Source organism: Dendrobates tinctorius, unplaced genomic scaffold (assembly GCF_039654945.1).
Source record: "Dendrobates tinctorius isolate UK_male_01 unplaced genomic scaffold, ASM3965494v1 ptg000117l, whole genome shotgun sequence".
Taxonomy (NCBI): Eukaryota; Metazoa; Chordata; class Amphibia; order Anura; family Dendrobatidae; genus Dendrobates; species Dendrobates tinctorius.
In genome coordinates this window covers 16,084,595-16,104,081 of record NW_027361785.1, presented here as the reverse complement: position 1 = coordinate 16,104,081, position 19,487 = coordinate 16,084,595, and the positions used below count along the sequence as shown (strand labels likewise).

Here is a 19,487-nt window from a genome sequence, read left to right as displayed (position 1 = left end):
GCGTGAGGAAGCTGCTTTTCCCTCCTGGAGATGAGCTGATCCAACTTCTCCCCGAACAGGCAGCCTCCCTGATAGGGCAAGGAAGTCAAGGACTTCTTGGAAATTGAATCGGCTCGCCAAGTTCTCAACCAGAGGGCCCTCCTAATGGCTACCGCGTTTGCGGCTGCAAATGCCGCACAATTAGCCGCATCCAAAGAAGCATTAAGTAGTCTCCAGCCATAGCAATTTGACTTGCGACCTCAGACACCTCCGCAGGTAGGCCCCTATCCTACAAGGTGTTATTCAAAGACTCTGACCATGACATCATAGCCTTGGCTACCCACGTCGCCGCGAACGAGGGGGCGAGCACCGACCCTGATGCCTCAAAAACTGATCGCGCCAAGCTCTCAATGAGCCGATCCGTGGGGTCCTTAATGGATGAGCCGCTAGGCACCGACAACAAGGACTTCGAGGCCAGGCGCGACACTGGCGGGTCCACCACTGGGGATTCCGCCCATTTCTTACAGAGTTCCGGGGCAAATGGGTATCTTGCCTCTATAGACTTCTGGGCCGAGAAGCGCCTATCTGGGCGTTCTCTGTGGCGCTGCACTATATCCTCAAATTCTGGGTGAGCGCCAAACACTATGCGGTTGCCTGGCCCGCTTAAAGGCTACCTTATGGCTCGCGGCCAAGGTAGCATCATCTTCAATCCCCAGGGTCTGATTGACGGCTTCAAAGAGGCTGTCCACTGTCTCCTGGCATCCCGGGGTATCTAGATCAAGTGGCTCGTCTGAGTCACGATCCAAACTCTGTCCGCTCCCGCTCGATGGTGAAGGGAAGCGTGATGATGAACTCCCCGATGCCAAGGCACCGGATAGGCCGGGAGACCTCGCACGGGTTCGTTTCCTTCGCCCCTGTCTGGCATGGGAGCGGCCCCTGCAGGCCAAAGGTTCCTATGAGGTGGAGGACCCATCCCAGATAAGCGAGCCACTATAACTTGCCCTCCTTTGGGGCATGAAGGACTCGATCGCCATTGTAAGCGAGGCCATAGACTGGGACAATGATAGCGCCCATTCCGGAGGATTCGGCCCTCTGGATTCAGTCGCCGGGGGGGGGGGGGCTCCTGGGCGTATTCAGAGTCGCAGGCCTCGCACAATTTGGAGCTCTGCGCTTGTGGAAACGGGGCCCTACAAGAAGTGCATTCAGCGTAGAGAAAAGTGTGCGTCTTCCCTTTCCCGGTCATATTGCCTGCCAGGCGTTATATATAAAAAAAATTTTTCCTACTTCAATGAGAGGGAGAAGTGGGGGAGGAGGGGCCCCCTTGATGTTTTAGCGGCCTCCGCAGCGAAGCTGCACTCACCCGACCTGCATTCCCCGACCGCGCACCACAGCCACGACCTCCTGCACCTCCGAGGGGCAAGCCCGACCTCTTCCCTGGTTGCGGCCTACCCCGCACTGAAGCTGGGGCCTGGATTTATCCGGCGCCCGCCCAGGCTCCAAGGGGCGGGCCGCCGGAAGTGACGCCGCGCGCCGAGGGCGGTACTTCCGCCACGGCCTAACGTAGACCAAAGCCGGGGGCTAAATTTTTCCCCACCGCCCGCGGCAGTGAAGGTGGCCGCGGCGGTGATGCCGGCAAAAAATGCCGCTACTCCTGGCCCCACTATAGACAAAAAGGGGGCCTCAGGGGGACGCACACCGCTGCTTGCTGCTGCTGCCCAGGACCCCCCCGCCCGCCTGTACCTTCAATGATCCTGTCCACTTCACTCCAGGTAGGCCCTTCAGGGCGCCGAACCGCGCCGCGGCGGCAACCCCAGGGAGCTGGGGGTGGTGTGGGGATCCTGGACGGTGCAGGCACCCTAACTCCGTCCAGCTTCAGCCGAGGAGAGGGACAGTCCACCTCCTTGCAGCACCTTCGTCTTGCATTGGTGGAGCAGTGGGGGCAGCTCGGACCGTCTTGTGCCTCTGAATAGCCCATGGTTTCTCTACCTAGGGGTGGTCAGGGCTAGGTCCGGCATCATGTCCCACATCGCGGGAAAGGATACGTGGAGGGACACTCGCACATGCTCGCCCGTTGTTGGTTTGGGGAAATCGGACCCTTTCAATAGGATACGTTGCCCCGGTCTCATCTTCTTAGAAAAAATAAAGAAAAGAAAAAACAAACGAAAATAAAAAATTCTGGGGAAATTGCCCAGATTTGTCCTAAGGTGCGGGAAAGGATACGTGGAGACGCTACTCGACACGTGCTCACCCGTTGATGGTTTGGGGAAATCGGACCCTTTCAAAAGGATCCGTTGCCCCTGTTTAATCTTCATGGAAAAAAAAGTCTGGAGAAAGAGACCACACGTGTGCCTCCATAGACACTAAGCAAAGAAACTGGCTTCCGCCCGCAATCAGGGCGAGGGTGTATACGGCGGGGGAGGAGCTAACCTTGTGTTTTTTGCCTAGTGTCAGTGACCAGATGGCGGAAGCATACACCCACAGTACCTGTGTCCCCCAATGAGACGAAGGAGAAAAATACATATATTTTATACTTTTATCACTGGTTGTGTGTATGAATTGGACCGGTTTCACATTTGCTGTTGTGTCCGCAGCGTTTAACGTTGTTGACGCAGGTATCTGCGTTTGTATGCATTCGCCAATGCTTACTCATGCGTCATTTCAGTGTGTGGGGCGGGGCACGGCTAACGCAACATGTTGCATTTTTGGAGGTGTCAAATTACCGCCGCCATACGGATGCGGACACTTGCAGAAGGAATGTGTCTAAACAACGCATTACAATCTATGGGAACGCATGCGTTCGCAAGCACATGCGTTCACTTGCGTTTACGTACGCATGTGTTTTTCTCAGTAAACATGTCTAAGAACTGGTTTTAGCCACCCCCCACACAAAGATGTATAAAAAAAAAAAAAAGAGGGTGTGAGCACTTATTGTCCAGTACTCTCAAGCCTCTGGAAGAGATTGCAAGACTACAGACTGTGGAAGTGACTCTGAATTTAACCAAATGTGAGTATACAAACTCAAATCTGTCTGCCTTTTTTTTCTCCCTGCAGTCTGTAATCATTTCTCTTCTCTTTCTTGCAGCATTCAGCAACATGGCTTCAAGTCCAGAGCACACTGATAACACCGAACAGGAGTCTGAAGTGAGTACCTTTGCAATGAATTGGTACGTATTCCCTGTCACTATATGTGGCAAAATCATGTTTTTTTTTACAGAACAGTTCAAGAAGAGCAGAGGAGTAGGAGCAGCAGAGGGAGGCACAAGTTCCTGTGGCAAGACGGCGTGTAAGGTTTTTTTTTTTTGTTTCATCTTTATTACATTAATGTCTTTCTTTCATTTCTAGGTTTCACAACAAGAGGAGGACTACCTGGACAACGACCTCCTGATCTCATTAGTGCAGGAGCGAACTGCGTTGTAGGACACCCGGGAGCGAGACCACTCGGACATCGTGGTGATTCGGCAGCTGTGGAATGAGGTGGCCCAAGCGATTATGGATGACTGGGACAACACCACGCCACGAGTCAGAAAGGAATTTCTTAAGTATTGTAATGTGGTCTGACGTGGCAGTGAACCTGTAAAGGCGGGGATCAGAAAACAGTGTGTGATGCGATAAACTCCTGCGAGTTTCTCACATCACACACAGTTGTGTGATCACGGCCTAAAGTGCATTGTTTAACCCTTTTTTTTCCACCTTCACAGTGAACAAAATCAGAACCCATTGGAGTTCAATGAAGGATCGCTTCAACAAGGACAGGAGAACCAGGTTCGTTGTGGTGGTGCAGCAAGGATCCGGAAATTTAAGTATCACCGGATGCTGGCTTTCCTGAGGCCTGTCCTTGCTCAGAGAACTTTAGTATTTTTGTGTTGTATTCCATTGTGTTGTATACCCTAATCTGAAGTTTTCTATTCCACAGGAGCTTGCGCTTGTACAAATGTTATTTTTTGGTAGTAATGTTTTTCTTTTCACAGAACCTGTAGCAGCACCCTCAAACCTGGATCGTCCTCTGGAGCGGTCCTTCAGTGAACAGCCTCTGAGCAGTCCCAGCCATCCAACAGCGAGGCAGCAATTGGGCCGGCATCACAGGCTGGAGAACAGACAGCTGGTCCTTCAAGTCATCCCCTGTCCCAGGCCTCCTCTACCTCTTTTTTTGTTGGGTCTTCCCGACAGCGACAGAAGGCTTCGGACAGGACACTCATGCCCGAGTTTCTTCACTTGAGCTCGGTCTTCCAGAATAGCCTGAAGGTGGTGGGAGACAGACTGGATAATGGTTTGAACCATGACACACTTTTCCAGTCTGTCCACCAACGCCCTGACCGTCTTTTTTTTTCTCTGCGATAGGGCAGGCATGTCGAAAAACCTTAAGCCTGAACTCCAGCTGAATGTGATGCAGGCGTGCAATGCTGCTTACGTCCAGGCTATGCAACACTCTGTTATACCCGCAGCCACACGTGGCATTTTCAACTGAGCCACCACTTACACGATTTACCTCTGTACTGAGTTCTGCTGCATACCCCTATATGGCCACCACCATGCCCAGTCCTGCCGCACACCACTACACCACCAACAAGCCGGGTACTGTTGAAAGCCACTCCACCACCACGCCGAGTCCTGCTCCTGCACGGCCATCCACCGCCACAAACACGTAGAGTTCTGCTTCTGCACAACCGTCCACCATCACCACCACGCAGAGTCATGCTACTGCACGGTCGTCAACCACCATGCCTACGGAACCCACCACTCCCACCATTCCAAGGAGACGAAAAAGCCATCAACAAAGCCATGGAAAACACAAGAGGAAGAGATGGGAAATGAGGCGTGACAAAAGAACTGTTGTGCTACCTCCACCACCCCCACCTCCCAATGTGTGTGTTGTCCAATTTGTCTCTCCCTTCCAATGTGTCTCTCCCGTCCCATGTTTCCACTCCTAATGTGTCTACTTCCATCCTTGACCTCCCAGACCCCACACATTTATTAGTCCCTTCCCGTGGAACACCTTCATTGTCTACCCCGAGCCAATCCTCCCATCTCCACATCCCCCAGGTCAGTAACATTTCCCGCTCATTTTGTAAAAAGTAATTTTTTGTAAATAAAATTGTGATGTTTTTCCCTTATCACTGCTTGTTCTTTGTCTCTTTTGTCGCCGGCAACACACACCGTGCGCAGTAAACACACATATCGCCGTCTACACACTTTATTTCAACCTTATAGCTCCACGAAACACAATCTTCTCTTCGTTTTCTTTCTTTTGATTTACACTACAGCATTGCTTCTTGTGTCTGTCATGGAGCTATGAGGTGGCAAAAACACAAAGAGGACTGAAAATCCTCCCAAAAAAATTAAGTAATACAGCACAAAGGTTCATGAGTCAGCAATACTCACCTGCCCAGGTGTCAGCACTATTGCACTCAGGATGCTGTGTTTTCTGCATCCTGAGTGCACGAGTTCTGACACAGAGGCAGGTGAGTAAAGATATGAGGTGGATTTGCTCTACCATCTTTTCAGTGTGCATTAATCTACTGGACTATAGATTAATGCAGACTGAAGAGATGATGGAGCTAATGAGAAGTCACCTACCATAGTACTGACAAATAGAACAGGTGACGTTTTAAGCATGAGTGACCTAACCAAAAAGTGGACAGGTGTAGGTGTTTTGCTATATTTTTTTATTTATCATAAAACATTTTTTTTTTTAATTCGTTTATTGAACCAAAGCCAGGGTATACAATATGCAAACTGACAATGATAAAAATACCACATAACACATATACATTCCACAGAGCATTAATGTCAAACAGTGTATGTATACCAGTTGTGTATAAAATAAAACATACTGTCAATTGCCTTACATTGGTCTGTGTGTTATTATTCAAATAATAGAGCCTGCCAACCTCTAAACCATTACTACTACTACAAAACAACAACTATTTGCAGCCTATGTCCATATAGTTAATAGTTAGTAAGCTTAGGACCTCTTTTTCGAGAGCTTTTTGTTCTCGTATCGAAGATCTTAGTGGACTTACCACGTATTTTTGAGGTGGGAGAGAGAGAAAATCTATCCTCAGGCCTGATCCTATCAGATTTAATACCCAAGGGTTGTTCGATATTTTCCTCCAGGCTGGGAGAAAAAAAGCTTAGCCTCCCTCCCACCCTGGGCAAACAGTCACTTGGAGGGTTTCTTGTCTCGGGACGAGTTACTGAAGAACCCCCTATCTCTCCTTCTGTCATCCCATTTCTGTTCTCTCGGGGGTCTCCTCTGAAAAAACTTTTTGTTACGAAAGGACCTTTTAAAGCCTATAGGACCCAGGTTTCGGAATCCCTTCTTTTTATCCCCTGCCTTTTGGAGGATGTCATCCAGTGTCTCTCCGAATAGGAATTTTCCTTCGCAGTGGATCGAACATAGCTTCATCTTAGTCTGTAAGTCCCCTGGCCAACATTTGAGCCACAGCATTCTTCGGGCTGCGTTTGACAGGGCTGCCGCTTTGGATGATAACCTCAATGAATCAGCTGATGAGTCTGCTAAGAAGGCCGCCGCTCCCCTTATTAATGGAATGGACTCCAGGATCTTCTCCCTGGATGTACCTTCCCTTAACTGTTTCTCTAGTTGATCCACCCATACCATGAGGGCTCTGGAGGTACATGTTGCCGCTATGGCTGGCCTAAGATTTCCCCCAGCTGATTCCCAAGTGCCCTTGAGGAAGGCATCCGCCTTTTTTATCTAAGGGGTCTTTTAGAGTGCCCATGTCCTCAAAGGGGAGTGCAAATTTTTGCCTTGGTGACCGCTACGTCTAGTTTCGGGGCTTTGTCCCAAGATGTGGACGCCTCCTCGTCGAATGGATATTTCCTCTTAAGGGAAGGGACAGTGAGAGTTTTTCCCATTCTTTTTTTTAACAGGCCCTGTACATTCTCGTTTAGCGGGAACACTCCGTTTCTTTTGGCCCAGTCCCTCAAACATTATGTCCTGGACTGATCTATCAGGCCGAAGGTCTGCCAGCCCCATGGTAGACCTTACTGCCTTTACTAACATGTCTACCTCATCTAGGGAAAACAGTGACGGCCCCCCCGTTTCCTAGTCTGAGGATGACGAGTCGGTGTCCGAAGTCTGTGAGGTAACCCTCCCTGACGTTGAGATCTCTGACTGGGAACCCACTACTACATCCCTCTTTTTAGCTTTCCCTCTTTGTTTTAGGGATGAAAGGGCACTCAAACTCCGATCGGATTACAGCTCTAGATCCGTGGCGTAATCCGGGGTTTCATCACAGAGAACTTCCTGTATGCAGGATTCGCAGAGCTTTTTATCCCAAGACACTGGTAGAGCTCTGCTACAGGTGGGGCTTTCCCTGTTCTTTGTTTTCTCTTTCTTCTTTCCCTAATAAGGTAAATAAGTCTATTACAATGGTGAACATTCACGTAGATCACTCACCCAGGTATGCGCGGTTGCAGGTACCGGTTCGAGAGGCGGAATCAGGTCCCGCACGGGCTGATCCAAGGATGGTGACTTGCTCCTCGCAGCCCACCTGCTGCGCTGCGTGGAGTGGCTCCTGGACCAGCCCTCGCACCTGTCCTTCTCCTTTTGCCGGTGATGGTGGTGTTGCTGCTGCCTGTGCTGCTTCTCTTGCTGGTCGTTGTCCTCCATACTTACAGGACGCTTCCAGCGAGGAGTGGTTCCAGCGCTTTTTCAAATTGCCCGGCGTGTGACGTCACTTCCTCTTCCAGCCTGCACCGCTTTCTGCCCGGGGAGCGCGCAGTGCGCATGCGCCGATCGCAGGGACCCGGAAGTCATCTTATCCATTTCCCGCGCGTGTCCCGGGTCTCCCCCAGCCTCCTTTCCGGAGCAGCAGCAGCTCAATCCTCTCCCCCCCGCTCACCCTGTCGAGCCCGTCGGCTGCAGCGTCAGGAACCGACTCCGCCGCGACAGGGGCCTCCCCGCTGTCAAGACCACGGACGGGACGGCCCTAGATTCCTCAGGTAAGCTGCTGATGCTGGTTCTATAGGTCACCCATCAAGGACAGGAACCCAACTGGGGGCGGAGGAGAGGTGCCGCCGTTTTATCTGTAGGTTCCTGTCCTTGATGGGCGGATCCCCTCTCTCCGTGGTGCTGTCATGGGTGAGAGAGAAATTATATTCTCCTCATGAGTATCTATGCCTCTTTTAATGCATCCCATTATTTTATTTCCCTTTGCAGCAGCTGCCTGACACTGGCCACTAAATGTGAGTTTGTCGTCCACCCATAAACCCAGGTCTTTTTCAGTGACAGTTTTGCCCAGTGTTTTACAATTAAGCACATAATTATACATCTTGTTTGTTCTACCCAAGTGCATGACCATACATTTATCCCCATTAAAACTCATTTGCCATTTATCAGCCCAAGCTTCTTCTAGTTTACATAAATCCTCCTGTAATAGAAAATTGTCCTCCTCTGCATTGATTACCCTGCAGAGTTTAGTGTCACCTGCAAATATTGAAATTCTACTCTCTATGCCCTCTACAAGGTCATTAATAAATATGTTAAAAAGAAGAGGGCCCAATACGGACCCCTGTGGTACCCCACTGCTAACCGTGACCCAGTCCGAGCGTGCTCCAATAATAACCATCCTTTGTTTCCTAGCCCTGAGCCAGCTCTTAACCCAGTTGCACATATTTTCCCCTATCCCTATTGTTCTCATTTTATGCATCAACCTTTTGTGTGTCACCGTATCAAAAGCTTTTGAGAAGTCCATGTACTCCACGTCCACTGCATTCCCTTGGTCCAGTCCTGAACTTACCTCTTCTTAAAAGCTTATCAGATTAGTCTGACAGGAACGGTCCCTTGTAAACCCATGTTGATATTGGGTCATGAGGTTATTCTTCTTCAGATACTCGAGTATAGTATCTCTTAGAAAACCCTCCAGGATTTTACCCACAGTTGAGGTTAAACTTACTGGCCTATAATTTCCAAGTTCAGTTTTTGTCCCCTTTTTGAATATTGGCACCACACTTGCCATACGCCAGTCCTGTGGTACAGACCATGTTATTATGGAATCTTTAAAGATTAAAAATAATGGTTTATCTATGACTGTACTTAATTCCTGCAGTACTCGGGCGTGTATCCCATCCGGGCCCGGGGATTTGTCAATTTTAGTGATTTTTAGACGCCGCCGTACTTCCTGTTGGGTTAAGCAGGTGACATTTAATGGAGAATTTTTATCACTAATCATGTTATCCGTCATGGGATTTTCTTGTGTGAATACTGTTGAAAAAAAGTCATTTAGCATATTGGCTTTTTCCTCATCCACTATTTCACCCAGACTATTTTTAAGGGGGCCAACACTATCATTTTTTAGTTTCTTAATATTTATGTAGTTAGAGAATATTTTGGGATTATTTTTATTTTCTCTGGCAATGAGTCTCTGTCTCAATATTTGCTGTCTTGATTTGCTTTTTACAGAATTTATTTAATTTTCTGTATTTATTTAATGCCTCATCACTACCTACTTGCTTTAATTCTCTAAATGCATTATTTTTTTCACTTATTGCACCCCTTACAGCTCTATTTAACCATAATGGTTTCCTCCTATTTCTAGCATGTTTATTCCCATACGGTATATATTGTGCACAGGTCCTATTCAGGATGCTAATAAACGTCTCCCATTTTCTGTGTGTATTTTTATGTCTCAGGATATCGTCCCAGTTAATTGCACCAAGATCATCTCTTATCCGTTGGAAATTTGCTTTCCTGAAGTTTAGTGTCCTTGTAACCCCTCTACTACACATCTTATTAAAGGACACATGAAAACTTATTATTTTGTGATCACTATTACCCAAGTGACCCTCAACCCTTATATTTGATATGCGGTCTGGCCTGTTGGTTAATATTAGGTCTAGCAGTGCCCCCCTCTTGTTGGGTCCTGAACCAGTTGTGAAAGGTAATTGTCTCTCATAGTTGTCAAAAACCTATTACCTTTGCTGGAACTACAGGTTTCGGGTTCCCCAATGTGTTTCAGGGTAGTTGAAGTCCCCCATAATAATGACTTCTCCTTGAGTCGCAGCCTCATCTATTTGCTTTATGAGGATATTCTCTGTTGCTTCCATTATTTTTGGAGACTTATAACAAACCCCTATCAGTAATTTATTATTTTTCCCCCCTCCCCTTATCTCCACCCACAGCGACTCTACATTTTCATTAGATTCATATATATTATCACGCAGGATGGGTTTTAAGGATGATTTTACATATAAACACACACCTCCCCCTCGCTTATTTGTACGGTCATTTCTGAACAGACCATAGCCCTGTAAATTAACCGCCCAGTTATGGCTCTCGTCCAGCCATGTCTCAGATATCCCCACCATATCATAATTATGTTCCAACAAAATTAATTCTAATTCCTCCATTTTGTTGTCGAGGTTTCTGGCATTAGTATACATGCACTTTATGAATCTCTCTGTACCTCTATTCTTTCATAAATTATTAACTGTTCCAACCCCACCCCCCATGCCATCCCCAATTTCATGATTTGTGCCCAGGTCTCTATCTGCACTGTCTTCCCCTCCTATAAAAACAATACCCCCCCAGTCCCTAGTTTAAACACTACTCCAACCTTCTAGCCATTTTCTCCTTCAGCACAGCTGCACCCTTTCCATTGAGGTGCAGTCCGTCCCTGGCGTAGAACCTGTAGCCAACTGAGAAGTCGGCCCAGTTCTCCAGGAACCCAAGCCCCTCCTTCCTACATCAATTCTTGAGCCACTTATTAACCTCCCTAATCTCCCGTTGCCTCTCTGGCGTGGCACGTGGTACAGGAAGTATTTCTTAAAATACCACTTTGGAAGTCCTTGCTTTAAGCTTGCAGCCTAATTCCCTGAATTCATCTTTAAGGACCTTCCACCTACCTCTAACTTTGTCATTTGCGCCAATGTGCACCATGACCGCTGGATCCTCACCAGCCCCTCCCAGTAATCTGTCAACTCGGGACTATGGGATGGAGGATATGTATGATGGGTATATGGGCACGAGACTATGGGATGGCGGATATGTATGATGGGTATATGGGCACTCAACTGTGGAATGGAGGATAATCATTATAATATGTTATAACTAACCACAGTTAGTTACTATGCCCGGGCAACGCCGGGCTCTTCAGCTAGTCTCTAATAAATGCAATAATAAAATAGACATACAGTTGCTCCATGCTGGAAAAAGTCCATGGCCAGCTCCTCACACAATTCAAGAGGCTGTTTTAGTTTATACAAATTATGTATTCTTTTATTTCATTGCACTTTGTCACTAAATTATATTCTATGTAATAAATACTTGTTTCAAAGAGTGTGTTCGAGCATGTATAATCCCTCATGATAGGATATGCTTTATACTTGAAAAAGGTTGAAATTAATTAGCAATGAATGTGAAATACCCAACAAGGGCCGTGTTTTTAAACTCCCTTACGTAGAATATAACCAATGTGCTGACCTTGTATTCCATATAATCGGTTCAGTCGTGACCTTCTTGCCTCATCACTATACGGAACAGCCACCCAAGGCATTTCACTGAAATACTGTTTAAATGATTCTTCAGATCTGGGAAAGCAGAAAGGAACAGAGGTTTAATATACGTGTTGCAAAGAAACTCTAAAGAACTGCAGCAACAAAATTTGTGCCTAATGTTCTGTAATGTGCCAGTGAGTGCATATGACAGAAAATAAGGCTCAATATGCATATACGGTAGTTGTCTGGGGGAAAATATAATCACTGGCATGGCACCTTAGGATGCTGATCTTGGAGTGGAGAACAGATATACAGCTCTGGCAAAAATTAAGAGACCACTTTCAAATGTTCAGTTTGTCTGATTTTTCTCTTTATAGGTATATTTTTTAGCAAAATGTAAATTGTTCTTTTAGTCTATAAACTTCTGGTCAACATGTCTCTGAATTTCCAAGCGATAAATTATTTTTTGCTGACAAAGAAAAATGTTCAAAATTAAAAAAAAAAAAAAAAAAAAAAAAAAAAAAAAGAGTGGTTTCAGACCTCAAATAATGCTAAGAAAACAAGTTCATAATCATTTAGAAACAACAATACTAATGTTTTAACTAAGGAAGAGTTCAGAAATCAATATTTTGTGGAATAACCATGATTTTTAATCACAGCTTTCATCATGCGTCTTGGCATGCTTCTGGTGCAAAAATGTAAGCAGTTCTTTGTTTATTGGCTTGTGACTATCCATCATACTCTCGATTACATTCCAGAGGTTTTCAATGGGGTTCAGGTCTGGAGAATGGGCTGCCCATGACAGGGTTTTGATGTGGTGATCTCTTAATTTTTGCTAGAGCTGTATATACAGTGGGGCAAAAAAGTATTTAGTCAGTCAGCAATAGTGCAAGTTCCACCACTTAAAAAGATGAGAGGCGTCTGTAATTTACATCATAGGTAGACCTCAACTATGGGAGACAAACTGAGAAAAAAAATCCAGAAAATCACATTGTCTGTTTTTTTTTTCATTTTATTTGCATATTATGGTGGAAAATAAGTATTTGGTCAGAAACAAGCAATCAAGATTTCTGGCTCTCACAGACCTGTAACTTCTTCTTTAAGAGTCTCCTCTTTCCTCCACTCATTACCTGTAGTAATGGCACCTGTTTAAACTTGTTATCAGTATAAAAACACACCTGTGCACACCCTCAAACAGTCTGACTCCAAACTCCACTATGGTGAAGACCAAAGAGCTGTCAAAGGACACCAGAAACAAAATTGTAGCCCTGCACCAGGCTGGGAAGACTGAATCTGCAATAGCCAACCAGCTTCGAGTGAAGAAATCAACTGTGGGAGCAATAATTAGAAAATGGAAGACATACAAGACCACTGATAATCTCCCTCGATCTGGTGCTCCACGCAAAATCCCACCCCGTGGGGTCAGAATGATCACAAGAACGGTGAGCAAAAATCCCAGAACCACGCGGGGGGACCTAGTGAATGAACTGCAGAGAGCTGGGACCAATGTAACAAGGCCTACCATAAGTAACACACTACGCCACCATGGACTCAGATCCTGCAGTGCCAGACGTGTCCCACTGCTTAAGCCTGTACATGTCCGGGCCCGTCTGAAGTTTGCTAGAGAGCATTTGGATGATCCAGAGGAGTTTTGGGAGAATGTCCTATGGTCTGATGAAACCAAACTGGAACTGTTTGGTAGAAACACAACTTGTCGTGTTTGGAGGAAAAAGAATACTGAGTTGCATCCATCAAACACCATACCTACTGTAGAGCATGGTGGTGGAAACATCATGCTTTGGGGCTGTTTCTCTGCAAAGGGGCCAGGACGACTGATCCGGGTACATGAAAGAATGAATGGGGCCATGTATCGTGAGATTTTGAGTGCAAACCTCCTTCCATCAGCAAGGGCATTGAAGATGAAACGTGGCTGGGTCTTTCAACATGACAATGATCACAATGGCACATCGCCAGGGCAACGAAGGAGTGGCTTCGTAAGAAGCATTTCAAGGTCCTGGAGTGGCCTAGCCAGTCTCCAGATCTCAACCCTATAGAAAACCTTTGGAGGGAGTTGAAAGTCCATGTTGCCAAGCGAAAAGCCAAAAACATCACTGCTCTAGAGGAGATCTGCATGGAGGAATGGGCCAACATACCAACAACAGTGTGTGGCCACCTTGTGAAGACTTACAGAAAACGTTTGACCTCTGTCATTGCCAACAAAGGATATATCACAAAGTATTGAGATGAAATTTTGTTTCTGACCAAATACTTATTTTCCACCATAATATGCAAATAAAATGAAAAAAAAACAGACAATGTGATTTTCTGGATTTTTTTTTCTCAGTTTGTCTCCCATAGTTGAGGTCTACCTATGATGTAAATTACAGACGCCTCTCATCTTTTTAAGTGGTGGAACTTGCACTATTGCTGACTGACTAAATACTTTTTTGCCCCACTGTATACATAAAAAATCAATTAAGAGATAAAAAAAAAAACACTTGCCACTCACTATTCACAACATTTCTTGACACTGGATATTTCCAACCTATCTGCCAGCCACGCATATTACTTGCTCACACAGTGTCTACACATGTTTCAGATCCACTGTTGGTTTAAAAGAAAAACTAATTTATCTAACATATCCATTTTGGGCTGAGCTCCTGCTTCACATCAACACAGCATCTCTTTCCTCCTCCGGGCTGCTCTGTCGACAGGGTGGTATAGCCAATATCGTTCTGATTGACAGATGATTCGCTGCAGTTAGAGTGAAAAAGAAACAGCTGTTCTGTCAACGTGACATCACTAAAAACAGCAGAATCGTAAGCAGGATCCAGCATAGACTGACGTTAGGCACAACAGGCAGGTAGTTAGTCCCATAAAAGAAAAATAAATAGTCCCGGATTACCCCTTTAAAACAACAAATTAATAGTGGATTGTATATGACCTACCACATTACAATGGCAGAAAATGCTGGTTTAAGGTGTAATATTTGTGCCAAATAGAAATAGAAATATAACAGTAAGCTTGAATGTGCAGTCCTCTCTTGTCATCTCAGTTTAGGACAGGAAATAGATAATGTAGGGGCTGAGACACCAATTTCAGGGATGTATCACTTATTAGGCTGTGTGCTGTAGTTTCAATACAATTAGTGTTTTATCAGCAGGAGGTTATCACTGCTCGGGACTATGCCCAAGTGAGACCTAATCCAACTCCAACCCCAACAGTGATTAGCAGCTTATTGTCTATAGGCAATATACATAGAAAGCTGTGGTGTGGGTGGGGTTAACTTTCTGAGCTCTGTTTCATGTTACATCTAAGAACTCTGATTGTGTCACAATTGCTGCACCCAGTAAACTGGCTTTCTTTCATTCAGTGCAGGGATGTCTAACTCAAATACACAGATGGGCAAAATTAAAAGCTTGGACAAAGTCGTGGGTAAACCTTGATATTTACAAAAAAAAAAAGCCTATAATTGTGGTTGTCCCACAAAAAAGTACAGTACATTTTAATTAATAGATCTTAGCATATTATTTCAATATTTTACTCTATGTAAAAGCAATAAAAGAGGTAATGGCCAAATTTAAAGATGTAAGAACAAAGGATAAAAATCCTTAAATAATACAGATAAAGTATGATGCTAACCAAAGTTCCCCCTCAGTATTATACCCCAACTGTCAATTCCTCCACAGTACACTCCACATACATGGTATGAAGACCCTACTGTACCCCACCACCCTCAATCCCCCCAACAAACAATGGTGACCCCCATCACAGTATGATTCTCCAACTGTAATCCCCACACTGCCCTCCATACAGTATAATGGCCACAAAAAGTGCTCCATACAGTATAACGGGCCCCACATATTCCACCATACAGTATAAAGGGGTCCCGCATTGCCTTCCATACAGTATAATGGGCCCACATAGTGCTTCATACAGTATAATGGCCACACAGTGCTCCATACAGTATAATGGGCCCGACATAGTGGTCCATACAGTATAAAGGCCTTGCCTAGTGCTTTATACAGTACGATGACTTCACATAGTGCTCCATACAGTATAATGGGCCCGACCTAGTGCCCCATACAGTATATTAGCCTAACAAAGTGCTTTATACAGTATAATAGCCTCACATAGTGCTCCATACAGTATAATGCGCCTACATCGTACTCCATATAGTATAATAGACATACATAGTGTTCCATACAGTATAATAGTCCCTCATTCAAATAAAATAAATCAACACTCATCTCTGCCCATTCCCCTGCTGCTCCTTCTCTTCATGGTGTCTTCAGATTTTCTGCACATCTTGGTAAAGCGGGTGCGTTGTAATGATGTCATCGTGCCTGCTGCACCCTCCCCTCCATCATTGCTTTCAACTGTATGGGCATCTAGGAAGCCTATATAGCTGAAAGTGCGATGCCTGGTCGATGACCAAATATGCTCGGAGGACACGCCCGGTGTCGCAGGTCGAATATACTCAACTCTGGGTGTCAAATTTGGCCAGAGTTTGATGTATATGATTTAGTAAGTATGGAGGCCTATACAGGGCCCGTTTTAGGCAAAGTAGGGCCCTGGGCAAAAGTTTAAAATGGGGCCCAAAATGCTGACATACTGCACATCACACAAACATTTCGGTTGTAGTTACATGCGCTGAATTCATGTCGCTAATTGAATGATTGACAATATTCATGTTGTTTGACGCTTGTTTCCCGGCCTCTTTCCACCGGCTGAGGACGAATAATGGTGACATAACGATCACTATTAGATCAATCTGTCCCCATACAGCATCATGTTATCAGCAGCAGGACTGCAGTTTTCAAAGGGCGATGTGCTGCTGAGAACAATGGTTTCTGTTCCAGCATAAACAAGCTAATCTCTCGAATAGGCAGCATTTTGTTTGTTTAGTATAATACACCCCATAGTCCTCCACATAGTATAACACACCGCAGTCCTCCATATAGTATAATGTGCACCACAGTCCTCCATATTGTATAATGCACACCCCATAGTCCTCCATATAATATGCCCAATAGTCCGCCATATAATATAATGTGCCTCACAGTCTTCTATATAGTATAATTAACTCCTCATAATCCTCCATATAGTATAATACACTCCTCATAGTCCTCCATGTAGTATAATGCACTCCCCGTAGTCCTCCATGTAGTACAATCAATTCACTTTCCATAGTATAATGCACCTCATAGTTCTTCATACAGTATAATGTGTTCCACATAGTCCTCAATGCAGTATAATGCAGGTCCCATGTATTACATATAGTATAATGCACTGCCAATAGTCCAATAGCGTATAATGCAGCCACCCCACAGAATATAATGTTGCCCCCCTCAGAGTATAATGCAGCCCCCCATACAGTAGAATGCAGCCGCACAGTCCAGCACTCACTCACTGAGATTTAAAAAAAAAAACAAAAGAAAAAAAAAAACATGAACAACAAAAAACAAAACAAAACATAATCCTCACCTCTCCTTGTTCCCTGCGGTGCAGACTCTGGACCGGTGTCAGCATCTGCACTTCCCGGCACAAAGCGGGTACGCGATGAAGTGACGTCATCGCGCACCGGCTGTGTCATAGGGGAATGATGGAAGAGGGAGCATCATCTGACGAGCTCTCCTCCATCATTGCTTTCAATTGTGTTTATGTTGCCAATAAAGTTGAATGCGGCGGGAAGGGGGTGAGGGGGTCGGCGCTGGCGCCGGGTGGGCCACCTTGACTCACGGGCTCCATAGTGGCCGTGTGGTGTGCTGCTATTAGCGGCACGCCACTGGCTGGGGACCCCTGGGGGAGCGGAGGACTCTACGCAGCAGCCTCGTCTGCCTGCCACTAACACCGACCCTGGGCCTTTACTGATTCAAGCATACCTGTAACCTCTTCCAGAGATAACAAATGGGCAGGCATCTCATACATGGAAGAAAGCATCCCTGGACCATCTCAACTGCTCTCATTCTAAATAGTTGCAAGGACTCAGATTCTCCTTACAATATTTCATAGGGGTATACAAACCACAAACCTTATAATTACTCCAAAGTCTACACTCCATAAATGAGTTACCATCTCTGTATACTACAAATACGACCAGTTACAGCAGTTTGTGCTGTAAACTATTGATTTTTAGGCTTTGTTCAATAAAACAAATACATTAGAAGAGTAAAATATGAGAACTTGTATAGTTAGGTAATTTCTAGACCAATCCAAATACTTGCACTGAATCTCCTTTCACTTAGAGGAATAAAAGTTTACAGTCAGCCACCTCAACATTTATTCATTCCAACGCTACTGTATTTACGGAAGCTATTGCCAGTAAATATCATCTACTGTCACCTGGTTTATGAAATCACTTGGCAATGGTTCATTTTCATGCTTCCCACTGGTTTTCTAGGTTATTAGCTGTCAGAGGATTTCATTTACACATTAAGTTGGTCATTTTATGTTGGAATACAATTACTGAAAAAATGGAACAAATTCATACAGCAATCAACAAATTTTTCTAAAGTGCTGAACAATTCTACTTTTCACTTATGATATTTAATGCTGTGGTGCAGATTTGCCAAGATCTAGGTAGCAGGAGCAGAAAAAAAAAACAATACTGAGCTACGTCCAGACAAACGTATTTTTGGTCAGTCTGCTGTCCATGTGCAAGTACACATGAGCAGTTTTGCACACAGTCGCAATATGCACTAGTCTTAACCATTATAGGGATTAGAAAGCGCTTGTTTACGTGGAAGGCAGCTCCTGTAACCATCCACTATGTGAACAAATACACAGAGCTGAGGTTGTGAAATAAAACTGTTCGTCTTAACATAGCCACTGTGCAATCTAGAGCGTGGACCATGGAAGGAGATATCAATAAGCAAAAACCAAAAAGCAAAAACCAACAGGACGTACTACAGAGGTATTACAGATTTCTTATGCTTCTTGGATATGAAATGAACACGAATTATAAGTAGACAGTTAGGAAATCAACACATATTCCATATATACAGGTGTATATTATATTCCCTGTGCTTGATAGGTGGGGAATGAACATGAAATATGAGCAGGTAATATGGGATATGGGTTCATTCCTCTATTATCTACATATATTTAATGTTCATTCCCCACCTATCAAGCACAGGGAATATAATATACACCTGTTTATGTGGGATATGTGTTCATTCCCTATTATCTACATATACATCATGTTCAGTCCCCACCTATAAAGCTCAGGGATATTTGCATGTTCTCTTCAGGCAGTCATCTTTATAAATCTCATTGGAAGGGCACCAAACAAAAGTTACAGCATCATCACCTTGCCCAATGCAGATTCGCGATTCATCGCTGAATATGACTTTCATCCAGTGATCCACAGTTCATGATTGTTTTTCCTTAGCCCACTGTAAGTTTGTTTTTTTTCTTTTTAGGTGTTAATGATGGCTTTTGTTTAGCTTTTCTGTATGTAAACCCCATTTCCTTTAGGCGGTTTCTTACAGTTCGGTCACAGACGTTGACTCCAGTTTCCTCCCATTCGTTCCTCGTTTGTTTTGTTGTGCATTTCCTGTTTTGGAGACATATTGCTTTAAGTTTCCGGTCTTGACGCTTTGATGTCTTCCTTGGTTTACCAGTATGTTTGTCTTTAACAACCTTTCCATGTTGTTTGTATTTGGTCTAGATTTTAGACACAGCTGACTGTGAACAACCAACATCTTTTGCAACATTGCATGATAATTTACCCTCTTTTAAGAGTTTGATAATCCTCTCCTTTTTTTCAATTGACATCTCTCATGTTGAAGCAATGATTCATGTCAGTCCACTTGGTGCAACAGCTCTCCAAGGTGTGATCACTCCTTTTTAGATGCAGACTGACCAGCAAATTAATTTGATGCAGGTGTTAGTTTTGGGAATGAAAATTTATAGGGCGATGCCATAATTTTTTTCCTCAGAATTGAGCGATCCCATAATTTTTCCTTATGCTTGGTTTAAAAAAGTAACCATTACTGACTATCACATTTTTTGTTCTTGATTTCTTTTAGTGTTTCTTAAAGCCAGAA

At 44.8% G+C, this 19,487-nt stretch overlaps 1 protein-coding gene across 1 annotated transcript in view; it reads right to left on the bottom strand.

Annotated features, from left to right (window-relative positions):
• Window positions 1–19,487, bottom strand: part of NXN (nucleoredoxin) — a 248,824-nt gene that overhangs the window by 63,844 nt on the left and 165,493 nt on the right. The window contains exon 5 of the mRNA XM_073590592.1: window positions 11,423–11,529. Within this exon, the coding sequence (XP_073446693.1) occupies window positions 11,423–11,529 (107 nt within the window). The remainder of the gene's footprint in view (window positions 1–11,422; window positions 11,530–19,487) is intronic.